At 37.1% G+C, this 25,304-nt stretch overlaps 1 protein-coding gene across 7 annotated transcripts in view; it reads left to right on the top strand.

Annotated features, from left to right (window-relative positions):
• Positions 1-25,304, top strand: part of dtx1 (deltex 1, E3 ubiquitin ligase) — a 59,305-nt gene that overhangs the window by 19,074 nt on the left and 14,927 nt on the right. For 5 of the 7 annotated variants that reach the window (XR_010795287.1, XM_066643188.1, XM_066643191.1 and 2 more), the window contains 6 exons: positions 408-518; positions 13,629-14,358; positions 20,517-20,578; positions 21,895-22,056; positions 22,824-22,885; positions 25,028-25,186. Coding sequence is in view for 6 of the 7 variants with exons in the window: in XM_066643188.1 (XP_066499285.1) it covers positions 408-518; positions 13,629-14,358; positions 20,517-20,578; positions 21,895-22,056; positions 22,824-22,885; positions 25,028-25,186 (1,286 nt within the window). In the remaining variant the exon portion in view is untranslated. The remainder of the gene's footprint in view (positions 1-407; positions 519-13,628; positions 14,359-20,516; positions 20,579-21,894; positions 22,057-22,823; positions 22,886-25,027; positions 25,187-25,304) is intronic. The other 2 variants (XM_066643192.1, XM_066643193.1) reach the window with 2 other exon arrangements.

Here is a 25,304-nt window from a genome sequence, read left to right as displayed (position 1 = left end):
CTCGCTCTCTGTTTCACACACTGCTACTGTTTCCATGTTTGAACCATGAGTGTCCAATGTTAAAGCTGTACCTGAAACATTTACTCAGCAAATAGTTATTCTAATTCCAAAATCACGAAAACTACATTGAGGTAACAATACAAATAAGTACTAGCATTTTAACTACATTTGTGATTATACTTTTTAAATCAACAGACAATACTAATATTACTAATTCTACTGTGCTGATCGTACATTGATTCCTTTATTTTTTACATTATAATATTCAGTATTAAATGCATCAGTCTTAAGAAATTAATTGTGATTTTTAAATATTTTTTGTGATGAACAGATAAATAGTAGATTAGGCGTCTAAGAGGGTCAAACACATTTGATGGTTGTCTAATTCCTGTTTGTGTTTTTGAAAGGAACAACAGATGCACAAAGCTCAAGATCAGAGGAGCTCATGATGAGAAAGGCGGAGGTGTTCAGCACGGTGTTGAGAGCTTTATGGTGGAGGGGGCTTTCCACTTGTCATGGTGTGTGTGTATTTATGTGTATGAGAGAGTACTGTGGGTATGGGAAATTTAGTTTTCAATGTAGAGCTTGATAAATAGCTCTACTTTAAAAACACACACACACACACACACACACACACACACATATATATATATATATATATATATATATATATATATATATATATATATTGTAGCAGCTTGGATGCAAGTAATTTCTTTCTTAATATGAGATATTGCAGTGCAGTTAACTGAGGTGGGCTTAATACAGCTTGACACTCTCACACTGGGCAGTCATAAGGGCAGAGGATATATGGCAGTGCTAACTTCCTTTGGCAGTGTATACTCATGAATAACATTACACTCATGTGTATGTGCCGAGGTTACTGCAGTGTTGCTTTGCAAATATGGCAGGGTACATTAGCTTTGTAGCATTTTTTTATTTTGTTGTTTTTGGTTAAACTTTAAACTCTGCAGTACCTCTGTGAACATGCTTGCTCTTGAGGGATTGGAACCAGAAATAAATACACATACACACACCGCTCAGCTAGGAAAGGGTGTGTGGGTGGCTGCATAAAGGATGACTGAAATATCCGGCCCTGTCAGTGAACAGGGAACAATTCAGCAAATCAAGAATTTTGTATAAAAGACATGCAGACACACATGCGTCAGTATCAATGCTTCAAAGCCATCTCATCTTCTGTTTATCCATAATTTGAATGTATTATTCTCTTTGTATAGTGCTGAAAAGGAACTTCACAGTGAAAGCCAGACAAAGATAGATAAGAAAGGAGTTAAAAGGAAATGGTGGCCTAGAAGAAAAGTTGGGCTTGTGTTTGAGTGTATGGGTTTCTATGTGAGTGTTTATTAGCTTTATGAGCATTCTGCAGGGCAAGTGATTGCAATAAATAACTTTATACTACACCAGAGGCAAAAGGGAAAGAAGCAAGGGAATAAAAGGCATTTTGAATGTAGTGTATACAATATGTAGTGGAGTCATTTAATTATTATTTAATTAATAATTAATTGTTTAATTAATTTTGTTAAGCCACATGGTTGGGAGCAATTAAGTAGTATGTAGTGTCTGTAACTGTCCAGTTTCAGCTTGGACAAGTAGGCCATCATGTTTAGCGACATTACATGTATTATAGCGGAATTAGCTAGAATTAATTACAAACCGAATTCCAAAAAAGTTGGGACACTAAACAGATTGTGAATAAAAACTGAATGCAATGATGAGGAGGTGCCAACATCTAATATTTTATTCAGAATAGAACAGAACTGAGAGAATGTATCATTTTAAGGGAAAAATATGTTGTTTCAAAATTTCATGGCGTCAACAAATCCCAAAAAGCATTTTTTACCACTGTGTGGCATCCCCCCTTCTTCTTACAACACTCAACAGACGTCTGGGGACAGAGGAGACCAGTTTCTCAAGTTTAGAAATAGGAATGCTCTCCCATTCATGTCTAATACAGGCCTCTAACTGTTCAGTCGTCTTGGGCCTTCTTTGTCGCACCTTCCTCTTTATGATGCGCCAAATGTTCTCTATAGGTGAAAGATCTGGACTGCAGACTGGCCATTTCAGTACCCAGATCCTTCTCCTATGTAGCCATGATGTTGTGATTGCTGCAAAATACGGTCTGGCATTATCTTGTTGAAAAATGCAGGGTCTTCCCTGAAAGAGATGACGTCTAGATGGGAGCATTTGATGTTCTAGAACCTGAACATAGTTCTCTGCATTAATGATGCCTTTCCAGACATGCAAGCTGCCCATGCCACAAGCACTCATGCAACCCCATACCATCAGTGATGCAGGCTTCTGAACGGAGCGTTGATAACAACTTGGGTTATCCTTGTCCTCTCTGGTCCGGATGACATGGCGTCCCATCGTTCCAAAAAGAACTTCAAATCGTGACTCATCTGACCACAGAACAGTCTTCCATTTTGCCACACTCCATTTTAAAAGACCCCTGGCCCAGTGCAAACGTCTGAGCTTGTGGAGCTTGCTTAGAAATGGCTTCCTCTTTGCACTGTAGAGTTTCAGCTGGCAACGGCGGATGGCACGGTGGATTGTGTTCACTGACAATGCTTTCTGAAAGTATTCCTGAGCCCATTCTGTTATTTCCTTGACAGTGGCATTCCTGTTTGAGGTTCAGTGATGTTTAAGGGCCCGAAGATCACGAGCATCCAGTAGAGTTTTACGGCCTTGACCCTTACGCACAGCAATTGTTCTAGATTCTCTGAATGTTTTGATGATGTTATGCACGGTTGATGATGATAACTTAAAAGTCTTTGCTATTTTACGCTGGGTAACACCATTCTGGTATTGCTGCAATATCTTTCTGCGCAACAATGGTGGAATTGGTGATCCTCCATTACCTTCTTGGCTTCAGAGAGACAATGACACTCTGAGAAGCTCTTTTTATACCCAATCATGTTGTCAATTGACCTAATTAGTGTTAATTGGTCTTCCAGCTGTTCGTTATATGCTCAATTTCCTTTTTCCAGCCACTTATTGCTACTTGTCCCAACTTTTTGGGGATTTGTTGACACTGTGAAATTTTGAATCATCATATTTTTCCTTTAAAATGTTACATTTACTCAGATTAAACTTTTGATCTGTCATCTATGTTCTATTACAAATAAAATATTGACATTTGCCATCTCCACATCATTGCATTCCGTTTTTATTCACAATTTGATTAGTGTCCCAACTTTTTTGGAATCCGGTTTGAAGGTTCTTGGAAATTAAATCTGAACATAAAGAAATCATTCTGTACAAGAAAGGTGCACACACAAACAAATAAACAAGGACTGGTTTTATCATACAACTGGTTTATTAAATATAATATCAAAGAATGAATATTGATTATACATTCATATAATGAATTGGGCTACAGCGATACATGAGGTAGGAGGGAGATTAATATATGAGGGAATTTCTCTACGATAATTATCCTACATTCTAAAAAGGCACAACCTTGAGACATGACAAAACCTTGGACATGACAACCACTCTGTCAGAGCAGGTGGCATTCTTAGGATGCATGCGGGGATTCACCTTCACAGGGTCTGCTTCCTTGTGAGAGCCACATCTATGCATGTCTCTCCTTTGCCTTTGCAAAAAGATGCTGCCTCAGAAGGTGATAATTGTAAGGATGCATGTGGCCTTCTTCATCATGATCCTGAAACTGTTGTTCCACACTTCAGGGCTCAGAAGTTGGAAGTCTCTTTCATGATCAGGGCTTGCGTTGAGCTTTATTGGATTAAACTATACCTTTCTATATTTGCTTATAAAAATTAAAATAAAACTTTGGCTGTGATTTCCTATAGCCTTGAGGCAACTCTAAACTTAACTGAAGTAGATTCTCTTCTAGATTCTCATTTTATTTCTGCAGTGCAGAACTTCCAAAATAGGATTACAAGTTTCCCAAGGGAAACTTCTCTTGTTCCTATTTTCCTATTTTCTTTTCTCTGTTCTGGGTTCTCCACTAAGACTGTTGCCAACTGGAAGAGATGTAGTGACTGGCTGAAATATAGAAGAGAGGGAGCAATCTTACGCACCACTGGTTTTTAAATCCAGGCCTTAAGAACCATGCCTTGAGGTCTTGATTTCTCCTCAGGGCTTGAGGGTTGCCCTGTCCTAATTTAGATTGGATGTTCTTTAGAACAGAACCTCTCTGGAGTAGTGACATCACATAATTTATGACACTTGACAAGACAAGGACTTGAGGAAGATTCCTGTTGAAAGGGTGTCCAAGATTTCTGAATAATGCTCCTGTAATATAAAAGATTACATTTTAACACAAAGAAATATTATTCAGACAAAAACATGTTTTACATAATTCTTAACCAAATAACACACATAGAGTATGTATAGATCTTGGTGGTTCCTGAAAAATTAAATATAATTCCATTTCTGATTTTCTAACTGGAATTACATTTTATAACATTGAATTTTTTTTTTTTTTGGTCAATATATTGTCCTAGAAATAATTGTGATTTTCATTGTCATTTTAAGACAATTTTATTCCAATGGTATAACTGAAGTTACGTTATTATATCAAAATTTCGTGAGTAGGACAATGCCCGAACTCAGCCCTATATACCCTGCAAACTCACTTTAATTTTCATGTTGTACAAGCTCGTCACTGCTCATGTGACAGACCTTGACTTGGCTGCTTTTCTCTTCTGTTTTTGGGCTTTTTTTATTGTGTTTGAAGCTGCATTTAGCGGTGGCCGTGCCATTGTTGACTGCTCCCCTTTGCTCGAAATATCATCACACCCCCTCCCCTCATCATCTACTCCTACTTCCCCTTATCATCCCAGCCCTCCCCCTTTGTTGCTGCACCATTCTCTACCTCAAAATGTTCAGCTCGTACTCACTCCGCTCTCACACGCTGCCCCTCTTCTCATCATCCACACCCCGTCCACTCATCATCCATTCCCCTCCCCGCATCATCCACTCCACCCCTCCCATTGTGGCCACATAGTTCCCTGCCTCTAACTCATCCCAATCCCTCCCATTTGTGGCCGTGCCACCCCAGTGCCTCCTAACATTTACAGCTTGTGGTCTCTCCTGCTGTGGAACTCTGTCCTTCACTGCTACCATCCTCCAGCTTTCCAACTTGCGGTCTCTCTTTTCTGGTACTGCTGTGGACCTTCATCACATTCCCTCCGTTTTGCTGCCGTGCTGCTCTCATCCTCCAGCTTTCCAGCTCGTTCTCGCTCTTTTCAAGTGTTGCCACAGAGAAGTGTCCTCTCCTCTCCTTTGTCCCAAACCCTCCCAGTCTCTAACATTCCAGCTCGTGGTGGTGTGAAACTTTGTCCCATTCCTTCAACTTGGTGGCCACACCACACCCTGCCTCTAACTGTACAGCTCACACTCTCCTCAGGTGCTCACTGGATGACTTTATTTTTTTGATTCACCCTCTAACCCTCTCACCCTCTCACCCGCTGCCTCTCTTCTGGCACCTGCCTTTCATCATCTGGGCAGTGCGTTAGACCCTGCCACTGCTCTCAAGCTCCGACTCTGCTGACTATATTGTGCTGCACAATCGCTACCTCTTTGTCGCTGTGGAACTTTGGGGACTTGAATAGTCCAGTCCTCCTCTACCCTAACACTACTGTCATAGACATATTAATAAATAATGTTCAATTTACTCAACGCTATGCTATTCCTCTACTGCTTCATGTGGCATTCAGTCATTGCACCAGATTATTAAAGGCAATTAATTTATGGATTCATTAACCCCTTTTACTCACTAATTGACCAATGGATCTCTCAGTCTTTTCACTGTTGTATATGCACGCATGTCCCTGACTTTTCACTTAAATGCCTAGTATGCCTATCATTTTTGTGGGTTTGGCTTCACACATGTTCTGAATTCTTGCCCAAAAATATAGATCTGGTTTTGCTTCGAGGGGTGGATGATATAGTCCTAAAATCATATCACGATATTTCAGGGTATTTTGGTTATAACAATATTATTAGCAAATGTTAATATAATGACATAATAATGCAATAACACATTTTAAAAGAGCAATGCACTTTTAGCAAAAACACTGTTATTAAGAATATTCAGACAGTGGAATTGTAATATAAATATTTAAATATCCTATATAAATTAAACATAAATTAATTAAAAACACTGTTTCAAACACATTGGCATATGACTCAGGAAAAGACAGACCAGACAACAGTACGCAGCCAATGGTTAAAATATTGGTGACAGTAGTTCTTGTGTAAACAAACATGCAAGCAAAGACAATGGCTGATATTGGGGTCAGCAAAAATTACTTAAATTAAAGTAAAAATTAATATATTTTACAAAGTCAATTATGTAATTATTGTGATAGGCGTAGATATATTACTGCATTTAGTATATTATTGATACATGTATATTACGGGAACGCCTACGATTGTGGGGAAAGTTCTAACCTCCATGTTTTTTAAAGTAGAACAACAGTTGTTTATATGTGGAAGTGGTTTAATTTGTCTGTAATTATTTATTCACTGTTTGAATTGACACAGAATCTCCTTTGTAACACAGTTTGTTTAGTCTTGTATCACTTCTGGTAATGCAGTTAGCCGTCTCCTGAATTATGAGACATTTCCACCTTAAGTGATCAGACACAGCAAAAATAAGTCAACATTACATACCTATGGTGCAGGAATAGATCAATACTCATTTCGGTTTGTGTGTTTCAATGTTTGGAGACCTCCCCATTGCCAAAAGTCTTCAGATACCGCTGCTATGAAGAGAGACAGAGAGAGAGAGAGAGAGAGAGAGAGAGAGAGAGAAAACCTAGCATACCATAATGGTTTCATTAACACATTACAATGGTTTAGAGCACAAAAGCTAGCAGACATCTTCTCAATTTTATTGTAACATTTTTTATTAATTTAAATTGCATGTTCATAAAAAAAAAATAAACAAAACACAGATTCTTACCAATTTAGATAGCCCATAAACAATGCTCAATGTAATGACTAGTACTATGTGAAAGTTAGAGAGATGAGATCTTATTAATTCGTTTTCAGTTAAAATGTCATAAAAACATTAATTTGTCAGCACCCGACAAATGGCTAAACATATTTACATTGCACAGAAAATTTAATTACAAAATATAGTAACAGAATTTAGAACATAGGGTGGCACAGTGGCTCTACATCTGTGTTTATAAAAAAGAAAAAAAATATCAATCCTCTGCTTCCTCAGCACTCCACCCATATTCAGCCTCATCTACAAAAAAGAAACTACAGTTAATCTTGTCAGCTTTATACCCCGAATTTGACCAGACCCCCGTCTCAAACTCACCAATTCTCAAGCAGGCTTTTTGGTTTCATTTTTTTTTTTTCTCATTGGCATTTTGGTTTCTTTTTATTGAACCAATTCTCAGGTGGGCTATTTTTGTTTCATTTGTTTCTTTTTAATTGACCATTTCTCATGTGGGCTTCCAAGTAATTATCAGTGAGTGTGGGCCGATATTTAGACTTAATTATTTTTTATGTGGGAAAAGGGTTCTTGAGAAGTGCTTTATAAATAAAATTTATTATCATCATTAAAATACTGAGTCTTTTTATTAAAATGATGTCCAGCCCCATTTCTAATGAAGGTGGAACTTTGTGTAAAACATAAATAAAAACAGAAAACTTATATTCCATTGAATACATTACAAAGACAAGATATTTAATGTTCAAATGGATAAACTTTATTGTTTTTTTTTTGCAAATATTCACTTTGAATTTGGGGCTTGCAACACATTCCAAAAAAGTGGGATAGGGGCATGTCTACCACTGTGTTACATCACCTTTTAATAACACTCAATAAGCATTTGGGAACTGAGGACAGTAATTGTTGAAGCTTTGTAGGTGAAATTCTTTCCCATTCTTACAACTTTAGTTGCTTAACAGTCCAGGGTCTGTTATCTGTTGTCGTATTTTGCGCTTTATACTGCGTCACACATTTTTAATTGGAGACAGGTCTGGACTGCAGGCAGGTCAGTCTAGTACCCACACTCTTTTACTATGAAGCCACACTGTGCAGAATGTGGCTTGGCATTGTCTTGCTGAAATAAGCAGGGATGTCCCTAAAAAAGACAATGCTTGGATGGCAGCATATGTTTCTCCAAAACCTGTATGTACCTTTCAGCATTAATGGTGCCTTCACAGATGTGCAAGTTACCCATGCCATGGGCACTAACACACCCCCATACCATCAGAGATGCTGGCTTTTGAACTTTACTCTGATAACAAACTGGAAAGTCCTTTTCCTCTTTGGCTCGGAGGACATGTCCATGATTTCCAAAAACAAGAGAAGCTGGTGGCGTTTCTGGGTGTTGTTGATATATGGCTTTCGCTTTGCATGGTAGAGTTTTAACCTGCACTTGTAGATGGAGTGACGAACTGTGTTCATGGACAGTCGTTTTCTGAAGTGTTCCTGAGCCCATGTGGTAATATCCGTTACAGAATGATATCGTTTTTTATTGCAATGCCGCCTGAGGGATCGAAGGTCACGGGTATTCAAAGTTGGTTTTTGGCTTTGCTGCTTACTTGCAGAGATTTCTCCAAATTCTCTAAAACTTTTAATGATATTATGGACTTAAATCCTTAAATTCCTTGCAATTGTACATGGAGAAACATTGTTCTTAAACTGTTGGAGGATTTGCTCATGCAGTAGTTCACAAAGTGGTGAACCTCGCCCCATCCTTGCTTGTGAACCACTGAGCCCTTTGAGGCTGCTCCCTTTATACCCAATCATGACACTCACCTGTTTCCAATTAACCTGTTCACCTGTGGAATGTTCGAAACAGGTGTTTTTGAGCATTCCTCAGCTTTCCCAGTCTTTTGTTGCCCCTGTCTCAACCCTTTTGGAACGTGTTGCAGGCCTCAAAAAAATGTTTATCTGTTTGAACTATTAATTATCTATGTAATGTATTCAATTATATATAGGTTGAAAAGGATTTACAAATCATTTTTGTTCTGTTTTTATTTATGTTTTACACAATATCCCAACTTCATTGGAATTGGGGTTGTACGATCAGCCAAAGTGTTCACTGTAATCGATGTATTGGGTATCCCTGTGCTCAAGGTATTGCCTTCTGATTTTTTGCGAACAGTATTTTCCTGCCATAACATTTGTGTGAAATCTGTACAATTATGCTTTCCAAAAACATTGGTTGTAAAAAGCTATATAAATAAAAATTTGTCACAGCAGGTAGTGTCCCAGTCAGACAGCTCCAGAGACCTGGACTTTGTGAGTTCAGTCCCACTCCAAATGACTATCTGTGAGGAGTTTGGTGTGTTCTCCCAGTGTCCGTGTGGGACAGTCCAAAAACACACGTTGGTAGATGGATTGGCAACTCAAAAGTGTCCATAGGTGTGAGTGTATGTTGCCATGTGAAGGACTGTTGTGTTCCTGCCTTGCGCCAAGTGATTCCAGGTAGGCTCCTGAACTGGATAAGCGGATACAAACAATGAATAATTGATTTGATTGATTGATTTATTCACAAGCTCCATTGACTGGGAGAACATTACATTACTAATATTAATTGTGGTATGTTTGCATGCAAATACATTTACAGTATATTTTTATATTTTTATTAGGTTTTAAAACATGACAATAAATATAACATCTTCAAATCTCTGCAAAATTAATTCAGTAGTGTTGAGATCAATTATGTTTGTCAAAAATACGATATGGTTTTGTATAGTCAGAAAAGTGAAATTTTAGCCAAAGGAAGAAAATAAATATCATTATTTATAACTACTGTAAAGTAAAAGTACACTATTGTAGTGTGTGTATATACAAACCGGATTCCAAAAAAGTTGGGACACTAATTAAATTGTGAATAAAAACTGAATGCAATGATGTGGAGATGGCAAATGTCAATATTTTATTTGTAATAAATCAAAAGTTTAATCTGAGTAAATGTAACATTTTAAAAGGAAAAATATGTTGATTCAAAATTTCACAGTGTCAACAAATCCCCAAAAAGTTGGGACAAGTAGCAATAAGTGGCTGGAAAAAGGAAATTGAACATATAACGAACGGCTGGAAGACCAATTAACACTAATTAGGTCAATTGATAACATGATTGGGTATAAAAAGAGCTTCTCAGAGTGTCATTGTCTCTCTGAAGCCAAGATGGTAAGAGGATCACCAATTCCACCATTGTTGCACAGAAAGATAGTGCAGCAATACCAGAATGGTGTTACCCAGCGTAAAATAGCAAAGACTTTTAAGTTATCATCATCAACCATGCATAACATCATCAAAACTTTCAGAGAATCTGGAACAATTGCTGTGCGTAAGGGTCAAACTCTACTGGATGCTCGTGATCTCCGGGCCCCACTGCACCTCAAACAGGAATGCCTCTGTCAAGAAAAAAAACAGAATGGGCTCAGGAATACTTCCAGAAAGCATTGTCAGTGAACACAATCCACCGTGCCATCTGCCGTTGCCAGCTGAAACTCTACAGTGCAAAGAGGAAGCCATTTCTAAGCAAGCTCCACAAGCTCAGATGTTTGCACTGGACCAGGGGTCTTTTAAAATGAAGTGTGGCAAAATAGAAGACTGTTCTGTGGTCAGATGAGTCATGATTTGAAGTTCTTTTTTGAACACTGGGACGCCATGTCATCCGGACCAGAAAGGACAAGGATAACCCAAGTTGTTATCAACGCTCCGTTCAGAAGCTTCCATCACTGATGGTATGGGGTTGCATGAGTGCTTGTGGCATGGGCAGCTTGCATGTCTGGAAAGGCATCATTAATGCAGAGAACTATGTTCAGGTTCTAGAACATCATATGCTCCCATCTAGACGTCATCTCTTTCAGGGAAGACCCTGCATTTTTCAACAAGATAATGCCAGACCGCATTCTACAGCAATCACAACATCATGGCTACGTAGGAGAAGGATCCGGGTACTGAAATGGCCAGCCTGCAGTCCAGATCTTTCACCTATAGAGAACATTTGGCGCATCATAAAGAGGAAGGCCCACGATTGAACAGTTAGAGGCCTGTATTAGACATGAATGGGAGAGCATTCCTATTTCTAAACTTAAGAAACTGGTCTCCTCTGTCCCCAGACATCTGTTGAGTGTTGTAAGAAGAAGGGGGGATGCCAGTGGTAAAAAATGGCCTTGTCCCAACTTTTTTGGGATTTGTTGACGCCATGAAATTTTGAACAACATATTTTTCCCTTAAAATGATACATTCTCTCAGTTTAAACTTTTGATCTGTCATCTATGTTCTATTACAATAAAATATTGACATTTGCCATCTCCACATCATTGCATTCAGTTTCACAATTCACAATTTGTTTAGTGTCCCAACATTTTTGGAATCCGGTTTGTATATATATATATATATATATATATATATATATATATATATATATATATATATATATATATATATATATATATATATATATATATATTGGAGTGCACAAATCTTATTAAACAAATGTAATATGTTCTCTTTGTAATGAAACATATGGTTCAACATTGTTTTTTAAGTTTGTTCTGTATGTTTTATCTTGCCCAATACTAATTCCCAATATATGGATCCAGTCTCCACTATTGTAAATAAAAAAATTGAGGACATTGCTGTACAGTGTATTGTTTATTTTATTTTTTTAAATATTTTTTAATTCTTTTTTTATATATATGTCTCAAAACATATGACTTTAGTTCAGATATTAAAATATATAAAAGTGTTGTGGCAAATACTCAATAATCCCATTCCCAACAAGAACTGGACATAGCACATGTAAACCCACATTCAATTTAATACACTCCATTTTTATCCCTCTCTCTCTAGGCCTGAGCTACATTCAGACTTGTAGAATGTCATACTGATGTGCTGCTTCAGTGTGTGACTTCATTAGTTCTTAACAGCACATCTTTCTAGGCCATTAGCCCACAGTTTCCAGGCTTGTTGCACAACCAAATTAGGAAGCTCTTTATAGAAGGCGAAAGTAACAGCACCAATTTTACATGATATCAGTGCTGCCAATCAAACATTCAAAACATTACAGTCCGATATGTCCAGTATGATCGGCTTAGTGATGATTTCAGTAAGAGAGTGTCTGATGATGAGGGACACAAAATGAAATATTATTTGAGTAAACATGCAGTTTAAATTGCTTTATTTGCTTTTAGCGTTATTGATTGTCACTATGCATAAGCATTAGTAGGCATTGGAGAATAAATACATTTACTACAAATTCATTTAAATGCATTAGCAAACTAGAAATCTATTTGTGGCATCTCAGCTTTTAATGGATGTTTAATTGCTCTGAATGGGTAATTTTCACAGTGAAACTAATAATGGTTGTTTGTTGTAAGTCAGTCTGAAAACTTTACCTAAGCCTTTTCAAACTTAGAGTCATTCTTAAGCTGGGTACAGTCACTTTTAGTTTTGAACATGCCTTAGTACAACGACCTTAGGTTTTGCAGAAGTGAGATGTCTCTCTTTTTCCCTCTAAATGAAATTAACCTTTGAGCTGGAGAAATGGGAATTCAAGGTCAGTCCTGCTGATTCTGCTGATGTGTCTAACTAAGTCCCAGCCAGCGCCAATGTTATGATGCTAATGGTGTGTGAGTGTATTAGTGTATTTGTGTGTGTGTGTGTGTGTGTGAGAGAGAGAGATAGAGTGTGTGCGAAAGAGTGAAGAGAATGTATGCATAAACTGTGTTACTGTTAAATATTAAGAGTTTGCACATGGTAGTGAGTTTGGTAATGAAAAGCCAAAAGGTTATCATTATACATTTTTTTTTTATTTTTAATTAGTTAAAATTTAGAGTCTCATCTGTCACCCTTCAAGTATAGCCCAGTTGCTCTACTACCCAACCCTCAAGGGCAATGCACTTAACCATTAAATTAAAGGGGTATTTGAACATGTGAGCAGATCGTATCCCTGCTTTACAGCTATGATGGTCCTTTAGTGGTCTGAACACAGATCCAACCTTCACTATTTCCTTCTCTCTCAATTTACCATTCTTAAAATATAAAATATTTTTCAGAACGTAACAAGAGCCAGGAGGAATTTCTAAATATATGTTGGTCTCAGGCTAGGTTCTCAAAGTTTTTTTTTCCCATTGTATACTATGTATTTTTGCCTGTGTATTTACTATGATTTTTCTTTTACTCTTTTGTACTTCTTTCTTCTCCTCTATACCATAAAAATCTTACACTAAAATGGGGAACTATGGTCTGCATCTGTAAAAAAAAAAGTGGACGTGCAGGACATAAACAGATACTGATCAAATAGATTTAGGGTTTTTTTTGGCTAAGATTTTTTTTTTAATGTAAACCTATATCACATTTATTACAAAGAATGTATAATTAAACAGGAGAGCACAGTGATGCACACTGAGGTACAGCAAAACTTGAAAAATGAAATAAAATGTTTGGGATGTTTAAAGGGATTGCTTCATGAATAAAATAAAAGAGTTCAAATTAATTAAGGCCAGCTAATTTTTTTAATTAGACTTTTATGAATACAAATCAAATTTCCAGAGATGTGTCATTGCAAAATGTAAATAAAAACATTTTTCAGTTTTCAGTTTTGGACCAAAATATCAGTCCCAGTTAAAGCTTCTCTCTTTCTCTTTCATAGGAACAATGCGTCCAGTCCAGCGAAATTTTTACGATCCATCCTCAGCCCCTGGAAAAGGTGTGGTGTGGGAATGGGAGAATGACAATGGTTCCTGGACTCCCTATGACATGGAGCTGTGTGTGAGCATTCAGAATGCCTATGAAAAACAGCATCCATGGCTGGATCTTAGCTCACTGGGCTTCAGCTATCTAGTGGACTTTGATAGCATGGCCCAGACCAACCATCAGAGTCAGAGGAGACGCCGCATCCGCCGTAGGATGGACCTTGCTTACCCTCTAATTGCTGGCTCTATCCCCAAATCCCAGTCATGGCCAGTGGGCACCAGCTCTGGCACGCCTTGCTCCTGCCAGCAGTGCTTGCTGGTGCACAGCACACGTGCAGCCTCCAATGCCATCCTGGCCTTGCAGCAGAGGAGGAAGCTGTATAGTATGGCAGCTGCAGCAGGGGCAGGGGATCAGATGGCCCCTACTATCCAACAGAGCAAGACATTTGCTGGTACATCACTATGGTCATCGTCAGCGGCAGTATCTGGGGGTCATCATAACAATATAGCAGTAGGGAGGGGAGGAGGTGGTAAAGTGGAGATGAGTACACCAAACTTCCCATGTGCCCCAGCACTCATGACACTGCCAACCACTCACACATTGATGATTAATGGCCAGAACAATCTGAACCGGCCAGGAACACAAAGGATCGTGGTATCCTCTAGCCGCGGAACTATTCCACCAGGGTAAGTTTCATTGTATAGCTTATAGCTTATTAAAATATAATCATTGTGAAAAAAATTGCTGAAATATAAAAATGTGTTTAGAGCGTTGATTTTGATCCAGCATAATATTTTTAACTGAGGTAGGTACAGTCTCAAATGGGCATTTCTGGACTGCTTCTTATACTGGGGCACACCACAGTTTAAAGAAACACTAGGTAAGAATGGGCGTTTTTGTCTCCTAGACACCCCCTAGCTGTTGCTGAGAGTAATTCACAGTTACAGTACTGTCATGCAATAAAGTCAAATACACACCCACCATTAACCTAACAAACTAAATGAAGATAATGGCATATAACATAATATAACAGCAAAATAATATGCTGAAATACCCACAACTCAGTTTCAAAGCAAGCTATCCGAGCCTAAATATAGACAGATACTACAAAAAAACACATGTATTAGCACATGTTGTAGTCAAAACATGGATTCAACTAGCGCAGCTGCTAACCACGGGGCTGATTGAAAAGAAACTCTCAAAAACTTGAGTAAAGCATGTTGTCGTCAACATAGCTTATCACTAACACAGCAACACATCAAGAAAGTTCAACAACATGATACTACTTACTAGTCCAACAAGAAGCAGCCATATGACTTGTGTCCTTATATCTCTTTCAGCTCACTGCACTGGGTAATATTAACTCTTGCACAGACTCTCGTGGTCGCTCTGTCTTATCCTCCTCCTTGCTTCCTCTGACATTTCTGTCTCTTCTCTGCTAAATTGTTCATACTGGGAATACCGAGCAAGGTTCTTGTAGTGAGTGTGAAAAAGCATTACCCAGTTCTTACATTAACCTCTGCTCTGTGCTGCTAAAGTTGCATCGTCAAGTTTTAGAGGACCTGACCCTGGACAGCAATGACAGAGGGGAGGTTCTCCGTGTTACAGGTCAGTGGGGCATCGCAATAATTTTTTGAGGAAAATACACCGTATAGTGTTCCTTTAAAGAATCCCGGTGTTATCCATCTGTTTTTCAATCAGTCGTACAAGCACTTGTAAAAAGGCGTTTTGTAAAAAGCCTGTTGTACACTAAATAGATTTCTCTGCTATGGACGAAAAATGAAAAACAAATCAACACAGCTTTTTTTTTCATTTATTGCAGTCATTTTTTATGTGCATTTTCTTTAAAAACTAAAAGCAGAAACAGTAAATCAGCTCCATTTTACATTTGTCAAAACTGCATCCACATATCTTATTCAGGCATACACATGGTTTAAAATGAAAATGTGAGAGACTTTTGTAATTATTTACCTTCTGCAGTTCCTAATCTAATAAGGTCTTAAAGAGTCTAGTACCATTCACTATTTAATGTGGCTGCTGCAGGAAAATGAAAAATTGGCTGACACACAAAGGACCAGTCACAAGTCTGCTGGGGCATCAAAGGAAATGTAGTGCCTGTATTGAATTTGCACAGAATGTTCTGTATCTCTGCTCAGCAATGCCAGGATAAAACTGACATTTTCCACCATGATTTTAGTGGGGCAGAACAACATTTTAGGATAGTCTGTTTATTGAGTCTAAACATATAACAGATCAATTCCAAAGGATACTAATTTATAAGGGAAATTATTAAAGGAAATTAACATGCCAAAACAAGTAAAAAAAACAATAAATATAAATGTATGCCAATATGGGTTATACCAGTATAACAAATGTGAACATAACATGGTAGTAACAATCAGCATGTGTTAAATAAATCACAATAAATTGTAGCAGCTTCCATGTTCTGTAATTTATCATGGAAAAGCACCATTACGTCAATGAGGAAAAAAATATTGCTTTATATGCACCATGATCCAAACTGTAGATGGTGAAGTTTGGTTTAGGTCCAGAACTGTTACATCACTGGTTATTAGTACTAGAAGCACAATTGTATGGGTCTTCTTTGTGGTGCATCTCTCAAGACATCTCTGTGGTGCATCTCTGAGGCCAGGAGTACAATTAGCACAGTTGGCCTGGTTCTGTCTTATGGCTCCTTTCTCTCCCCAACACAAACGCTGTGCTAGCCAGCATGGGTGTCTGTTGGCTGACGTGACAGATTTGGGCATTTGGCATTCTCTTCCAGGGCTTTGAGCTGCCACGTGGTGTTAGGTTAGAGGCAGTTTTAAAAGAACTGTTGGGCAACTTTACATGTTTTAGAGGGAGCATGTGCTTGCATTCACACCCCCAGGCTGTTGGTATTGTGTGTTTGGAGAATTACTAGCTATTTGCCAAAATGCAATGGCTAATGGTTGGATAAGAAAAAGCCCACCAAAAAAATAAACACACTACTGAATCCCTGCACGTTTACATGTTTTGACTAGCAGTAGTGGGTTTTCCATCCACTGACATTTAGCATTTTTTTGTGAAATCTGAGCAGAAAAGGCCTGAAATTTGGGGGGAAAATTTTGCAAGAACATTTTTAGGCTTGGACGAGATGAAAAAGTGAGAATTTTTGAAAGGCGATAAAGTGTGATGGAAAATTGGTTTCAAATAAACTATGATGTTTTGGCTGGTTCATTTCTACTGGACTGCACAACCATGAGCTTTTATGGGATCCCCCCAATTCACCTTACTTTTCTTTCCTGTCCATGCTTTTAAAGCACTCTATTTTCATACCAGCATCACTGGAGCTGCTTATTTAATGCGTGTGTAGATTATCATACACACATACACTAGGCAGAGTCTAGTGTATATATATTGCCCTCTCAAAATATTAAGAATAAGCATTATATGACAGAAATTAAATAGAAGTTTCAACAAATAAATATGAAATTAAACTTTTTCACATAAAGTGGGGTTTTTTATACATACATACAACACTGTAAACATTATTCTGAATTAAGCAAAAACCTATTCAAATCTGTCCATCTTGCTTGTTTTGATTATGCATATTTGCAAAAGTATAGTGGATGGAAGCATGAAGCATTTTGCATAATTATCTGCCTGTAATTTTTAGTGCCCAGAATTATTTGGATGCAAACCCAGTTAGTGAAATGTGTCTGATTAAACAGAGCTAATCATTCTCTATTATGACAAAAAAAATCTCAGTACATGTATTACGTACTTTGACTTTAGGGTTTGCTTAATGTACTGTGTTATATAATGTGGCTGTGTTTGCTGTTCACTTCAGCATTGGTGTGAATTACATATGATTGCACCATTTCGTTTGTTTCTTCTTTTACATGTTTCCTATTTTAGGATTCAGGAATTTTCTTTCTACCATTACTGTTGTGCTTGGCTGATCAGATGCTTTCCTGTGTGCCTAATCAGCAATACTAATGTTCTAGATTCCCGTCTATCTAGACTACATGCTGCTCAGTGCACCTCTTGTAGTAGAACAGTGGCTTGTCTCACTGCCATGTAGAGAGAGGTTAAGTAGAGCCAGAAACACAAATGTATAGGGAGTAAATGCTGAGTAAATATGAGGTACAAACATTACTGAGACTAAACAGAGAGAGAGGCAGTGAGAAAAGAAAAAAAAAGAAAAACAGAGTGTTGAGACACTTTGTTCCCAGTCGAGTGGCTTCAGTGGTTAACATATATGTGACAGCAGATCATATCACACCCACGGTCAAGTACGTGTTCAAGTAAGTTCTTATTTTCACATGCACAGGGAAAAATAAACAAGAAAAAACAAAACAAAATAAGTGTTACCACACATCTTTAAATTTACGTGCTACGTGATTAATATTTTAGAAGTCAGTACAGTAAATGCACATTTTTTGGATCAATTCCTTATGGTTCAAATATGGACCATGGTGCCTTACTTTCATTTCTTTAAATCAGAGAAATTGCCAATAATTTCAACTCCCCTGCTACGAGAATGCAACATCATCAATGTGGGAAAGAGCATGCACAGACATTGGACATAACAATAATTTAATTTCAATACATTAATTATGCATAGTAGAGCCTTCAGTCCTTTATATGACATTCAAATGTACCTTTGTACGGCACAAAAGATGGCGTTGCTCTCACTTAGCTCCAGGTTTTGAGCCCCTCCTTGAATGACTGTCTGTGAGGAGTTTGCTGTGTTCTCAAAATGTCTGTGTGCGTTTCCTCACAAAGTTGAAAAACACATGTTGTCAAGTGGTTTGACCAAGAAAAAGTATCTGTATATGTCAGTGAACATGTGAGTGTGTGGTGCCCTTTGAGGGTCTGGCGTGTCTTGTTGCCTTACCCCTAGTGAGTCCAGGTAGGCTCCGGACCCACCTTGACCCTTAACTAGGTAAAGTTGTTACAGACAATGAAAGAATGAATATTTCAGACTGATATTTGATCTTGCATATATTGGCCAATCAATGCATTTTATTCATTTTACTGCTTTTCTAACTGCATCCATAAGATTTACATTTTTCTGTAATATTAATCTGGATTTTTTTTATAAACTTTGTATAAATTCATTGGTACATATGTACAGAGAAGGTAATGACTATTGACACTATTCATTTTAAATGTGCATTCCTTATCTAAAGCATATTATGTGACACTATGTTACTTACTGCCTTATGTGAAAACCTTTAATATACATTTTGGATTTATCCAAATCTGGAGTTTAATTATGTTATGTAGAACACAGAAAATGGACGGAACTACCTTTCTGTTAAGGACATCTACACAGACAGCTCAAAATTAGCCTACATCTCATTGCTACTTTCTGCCCTTCACTTCCTCTTTTAGATTGTGCGGGTGTGCAAATTTGTGTGTGCTTGAATAGGAAGTGTCTTTTATTTAAGAAAGTTTAGAAAGATGGAGGGAGAGGATGAGGATAAGCAAGGGTAAGACTTGTTTTTTTGTTCTTGTGCACAAAGCAGGGCAGTAGAGCCTTAGTTTCAGTCACTTCAACAAGAAAAGTAGAGAAATAGAGAAGAATTGGCAGGCAGAATAGAAAAAGGATATGCACCATGAGCTCTTTGATGGTTCTAGAAACAACGTTTTGTGCATACTTCTTATTTTCCCTCACATTTTTGTATCTGCTAAGTGATTATACCTTTAAAAGTGGAAGCAATCATACTCTATCCCAGAATATTGTTTTCCCTGAATTTTGTTCTCTTCCAGAATACTGTAATCTTCTTTGGTTTCCTCTTGTCATTATGTTTGTCTTTTTGCCTCGTGTCTTCCTGTTCCTTCTTCAGTTCCGTCAATAGTCTGCAACCAAGCACATTGCATAAATTCAGATATAGTTGTTAATACAGAAAATGTTTTTGGGGGGACAAGGGCTTGTAATTCATCCTATATTATACAGATATTTTATTTTTAATAACCAGGACTGTAGTGTAGCATGAATATTGGTGAGGAAATTGTTAACTTTGGTTAAAATGTTTTTCTTAATATATTAAAAATACATTCTTAGTATGATGGTGATGATGTTGTAAGATAGTGTTTCAGTTGCTAACTGTAGTTTCTACAATAATAATGTTTTAAAACAAAGTTAGATATGTAATAGTATTCTAAAATGTGACTTTGAGTATTGTCTTTGAGTTGTTTACAGTTATATTTATTTTCTGTTTTTTTAACCAGACAATCACACCTCATGTGTCAGTACAAGAAACCTGTAAGCACACATCTAGTATTTTCTGTTAGCCAGGCATAATATAAATATTTTGTTCTCCTCACCCACAAAATACTGATTGAATCTTTGAGACTGTCATGGAGCTTTTCCACTGCATGGTATCTACATGACTATACTCGGTTTTAGTCAGCTCTTTTGGTTTTCCATTATGCAAATCAGGTCCCTGATATGTGTAACAGAGTATATTTTGAGTTCCTGCTTGCAAGCAGAGTAGGGACTAAACATTACATTTAAAGTGATTTGCGACATCATCAGCTATTTCATAGGGAGTGGATTCATATTCGAAAACCAAACCCACCTAGATGAAACCTAGCTTTTAGGTGGTAACTCAAAACTTGCTGATCAGTTCAGGATTTCATAGTGTTTGTGTTTACTCCCATTACCATATATACATACTTACTCTCCAGTGTAACCCATGGCTTAGTCCTCAGCATATTTCATGTGAAATTGTAGTTACGTTATTACATGCCTCTATGGCTACAAGGTTAATGTAATGTAAATAACATAGACTCTGAAAACCCTAAAGACACACAGTGACATTTTTTGTACACCTCTTTCTCTGTTTGGCAGTGTACCTGCACTACCTGTAAAAAATCTCTCTGGATCAGGGCCTATTCATCCAGCACTAGCAGGTAGGTGTTTATACACTTGCAGGCATGCACATAAAATATGTCCCAAAATATTATGTGACACACATTATATATCCTAGAGTCTGTAGACATTTTAAGGTGCACCCGTTGTAGATATAGGCTTTCAGTTGTGCAGGCAATATTCATAGAAAAGCATGGAGTTCAATAGGATACTCTTGAGCTGTGGCTTAAGGTGTTTATGCTCAAAGCCAAACAGTCTAAGCTCTCAGCTTAGTGGCACCCTCATCTTTAGTACTTTTAGACTTTTAGTTAGGTACCCTATTTTTTATTCATTGTAGATTTTTAAGTGTTAATTTCATATGTGCCCTATCATCTCCAGGTTTTATGTTTTATTATTTTACATTTATTACAGTTTTGTAATGAACGCTTACAAATATTTACCTCTCTTTCTGTTGTACCTTTAAAAGTACATTTACACTGTTTGTACCTTTAATGACAATAACTTAAATATGAAGTAGTATTTTTTTCCAGAAAGTTTAGAGGTCAAAAATAGGGTGTTAGACAGATGGAACACCATAACTGTTTCTGAAATTCCTACCTAATCACGCATTAGTTTTATGCTATTTACTGAGACACTACTTAATTCACTAAGTAGCACTAGAAACAAAAGTGACACTGTCTGTTGCTAAGTAACAAAGAAACTTGCATTGTATCCCAACTTCAGCTCATATGGTGAACTACAATGTTTATTATACATTACAAAAGTATTGTGGGAGATTGTAGTGCCCTCAAAATCATGCACTTTAGGGTTTGGACATTTAGAGAAAAATGGAAACACACTAAATTTAATGTATAAATCTACATTAAATGTAAATAGGTAGCCATTTCTGACACAGCCCATCTTTGAGTGTGAGCAGCTTTTGTGGTCAAAAACTAATCATCTAACATGGTTATATGACCTCATAGTTTTTCTTGTGGCTGAATGCCAAAATGCACCACACCAGGCCCTTTAGATTCTGTCTAAGACTCGACTAGTCATGGAATTGAAGAAAAATAGAGAAATAGAAGTAGAATTATTCTAAAAATAGAGAATGGTACAAAAAAACATTTTTCCAGTTCAGAGATATATTCTCTTCTGGAAAATTAAAATAGCTTAATAAATTTCTTACTCTATAACATAATGCAAAGCTGAAATTGAAGTATTCACCAACCTTTATTCATCATCATTTTTATGTTTCAAAGAAAGTGTTTAATTTAATTAATTGGTTACGCTTATATTGGTAGTGTTGGGACAACAGTATAATTGCTAAAAGTATGGAAAGAAAAACACACACACACACTCAGACAAACTCTTTCAGGGATGACGGGTATTCTGATGTGTGCTGCTGGGCTGCCTGTGTGCTTGACTCGTGCCCCCAAACCCATTCTGCACCCGCCGCCAGTCAACAAGAGTGACCTGAAGCCAGTGCCTGGGGTCAACGGCATCCGTCGCAAGACTAAGAAAAAGCACCTTTACAAGGGTGAGAATGAGCAAGGGGATGAATACTTGTGTGTGTGTGTTTTTGAGCATGTGTATGTGTGTCTGTGTGGTAAATGTCATTTCCCTGGAGAAAGAGCTGTTGGCTTATCATTTTGCTGATCTCAGTTGAAAATGTCTGAACTAATATATGGTGTGTGGATGATGGCCACTTCCTTTCTCTCTTACCCATTATCAGAAGAGTACCAAAATTGTTACTGAATATTCTAATTATTTAATAGTATTACTAGGGATCTGCTGCTATGTTAGCCATAAATGTTTTATACAGGTTCATATACAGCAGTTGGAGTTTAAATATTCAGTAGTTGAAATATATTTGATAAATATTTATATTTCTTATATGTCATGGCATTGTACAGCTAGCTATTTTGCATATCTCAGAACAGTTCCCATTTGTCCCAAATGATGAAAAAATCACTGTACATTAAATAAATCCAAGAATAGAGATATGGATAATGAATTACAGAGCAGAACACAAAAAAATATTTTAACTTTTTTTTTTTAATTCATCAGTAAGATCAATAACTCAGGAAGATAGTATAACAAACTTTGTTTCCCCATTTCTATAAATATGAAAGTAAACATTTTGAGCAAATGCTTGAAGAGGTATTTCTGAATGTGGGGCATTGACATTATGAATGTTTTGTGGCTTTGTGACCTGAATTTAAAGGTGTGTGCATGTGAGTTTGCTTACATGTGTTGGTGTGTGTGGGTTCATGAGTAAATCCATACATGCTCTTTGATCACTAGGCAAAAGCCCAGAGGATGTGGTACGGAGATACACAGAGAAAAGCAAAATTGCTCCTGATGAGGTGAGTACTGCCCCCTAATTTCCTATTTAAGTGTGAGAGCATTGAATAAATATAAGAATATTGACTCATCTCAGGCAGGGAAATACACTGTACCCAGTAGTGTTTCCCAGGAAAATGGATTGAATTTTAGTTCAATTATATTTTCTCATAGAATTTAAAATATATCTTATATGTATTAATAGAGTATTCATATATAAAGTAACATTTTTAAAAGAACAAGAAAAAATCAGTAATCCCATTGGGAAAATAGTTTCTTTGCATTTAGCCCATCAATATTAGTGAACACACAAACACACCAGAGCCATGGTGCCTGGGGAGCAAATTGAAGCTTGCTCAAAGACACTTCAGCTCTGCATGAAATTGTCCTGCCAGTCCTGGGAATTTAACCCTTGAGCCTCTAAAGGTCCTCACTCTAACCTTTAGGCCACGTCTTCCCCCGTTTCAGTTCTTTTTTTATTATTATTCCATCTGAATGTATACATTGAGAGCTGAAAAAATTTAGTTGAGTTAGTGCTGGGCAATATGCGTGCAAATCAATATCACGATTAATTGTACATTTTACCATGATTATGATTAATGAACGATTATTTTGTTTTTGTATTTTTGACCCTCATATTTCAGTGACGAGGATTGTACTGTAAATATGCTCCAGTATTAAATATTGGATATGTTTTCTAATGTTGCTGGGAGCTTGTTCCTCTCGTTTTTTCTCAACATTTACAGATGTGCTCTGTTTTGACTATAATTAAGACGACACTGAACAAAAAGAAGTCAAATGACTTAATTATAGTCAAAACAGAGCACATCCAAACCACGGACTTTGTGTTTTTTTTGGGAATTAGCTGCTTGAATGACTTGGTCAGCTTCTGCTTTTAGGTTGCTTCCATGTGGCAGATGGGGCAGAATCATGTGACTACAGCTTGGTAGCATGGCTTTAAAGGGACAGTACATGCAGTGAGGATATAACAGAATAAAAATAATCAATTCAGACAAGATTATGTCGATTAGAAGTTCTGAATGAATCCGATTTCTATTAATTTCCAATTAATTGCCCAGCACTATGTTGAGTGTAGGGACTTCTTAAGGGAATCATCATGAGTGAATGTCAGTAAATGTCATGTAAATGAGCTTGCATTCACATAAATATGCATGAAAATTCCCATCACATTTATATAAATATTAATCAAAGTTGCCAGAATACAGTTCCAGTTTGTTCTGGCAAATTTCAACCCCTGGTTAGAACCATATATTGTGAAATATGAAATTGCAGTAATAAAACAATAATGACTTTGTTAATAATTATGTTTTCAAATTACCTTGGTAACTTCTTAAATTAATCTTTTTTCATCATTTACCATGTTTTAAACACATTTAAGCATGTACAATATTATATTATGTACAATATTATATTTAATGAAATAATATATTTCATTATATTTTTATAGTATACAGAAATGCCAGATATAGCTTTTTGTTTATAAGACTCAAGCTGCAAACTGTGGAAAAAAACTGTAGTACATTATTCATTCCACTATATTTCCTCAAAAAATCCAACAATTTTGTTAATATGAATATTACTCTGGTATCATATGTACATCTGTTATATCTATTAAAACTGTATATTCCTCTATTTAGGAGACAATTAGAAAAAATATAATATGTTTATATAAATGTATAATATAAAAAATGTATAATATGTTATAATATGTTTCTAAGCTCATCTGAATGTATCACATCACACTCTAATGTTGCATTTACACTGCTCCAGTGCACTGACACACCGCAACGTATCCCACTCATTTTCAATGGGCAGTGTTGGTTCTGGTTCTGTCAGACATGGCTGTGCGGTGCATCATGGGTCCGGCGCGTCAAGATCGGGGAATGCAGTGCAGTGAAAAGATGGGCAAATTAATAATGCAAATTAATCTGGCCAATGCTATGCTTCTATAAAATCAGAAGATACCTGGTGTTTGCAGGCACCCACATGTGATTTAATTGAACAGTGCAGGGAACAGCTCTGTTTACGCCCACATGCAGCCAGTTGGAGAGGTCCGATGTGTTCACGTTAGTCAATGCACCAGAGCAGGATAAATGCAGTGTAATGCTGTTTCTCTTGCTGATATGCTTTTGTATTTTAACCAGGACTGTACCATATGCATGGAAAGGCTGGTGATGTCATCAGGCTATGAAGGTGTCCTGAGTTACAAAAGCATTAAGCCAGAGCTGGTGGGCAAACTGGGCAAGTGTGGCCATGTATATCACCTTCTCTGCTTGGTTGCCATGTACAAAAATGGCAATAAGGTACGAACACAGATTTATCACCTGCTGTTACTTTTTGAATCAGTGTATGCCTTTGCAATGTCGTGTTGAGCTCCTAGTGATTTTCAAATGGAGGCTTTCATGATCTTGGTGAAGACAG

The sequence above is a fragment of the Hoplias malabaricus genome, chromosome 14 (genome assembly GCF_029633855.1).
Source record: "Hoplias malabaricus isolate fHopMal1 chromosome 14, fHopMal1.hap1, whole genome shotgun sequence".
Taxonomy (NCBI): Eukaryota; Metazoa; Chordata; class Actinopteri; order Characiformes; family Erythrinidae; genus Hoplias; species Hoplias malabaricus.
This window is presented reverse-complemented; position numbering and strand designations above follow the sequence as displayed.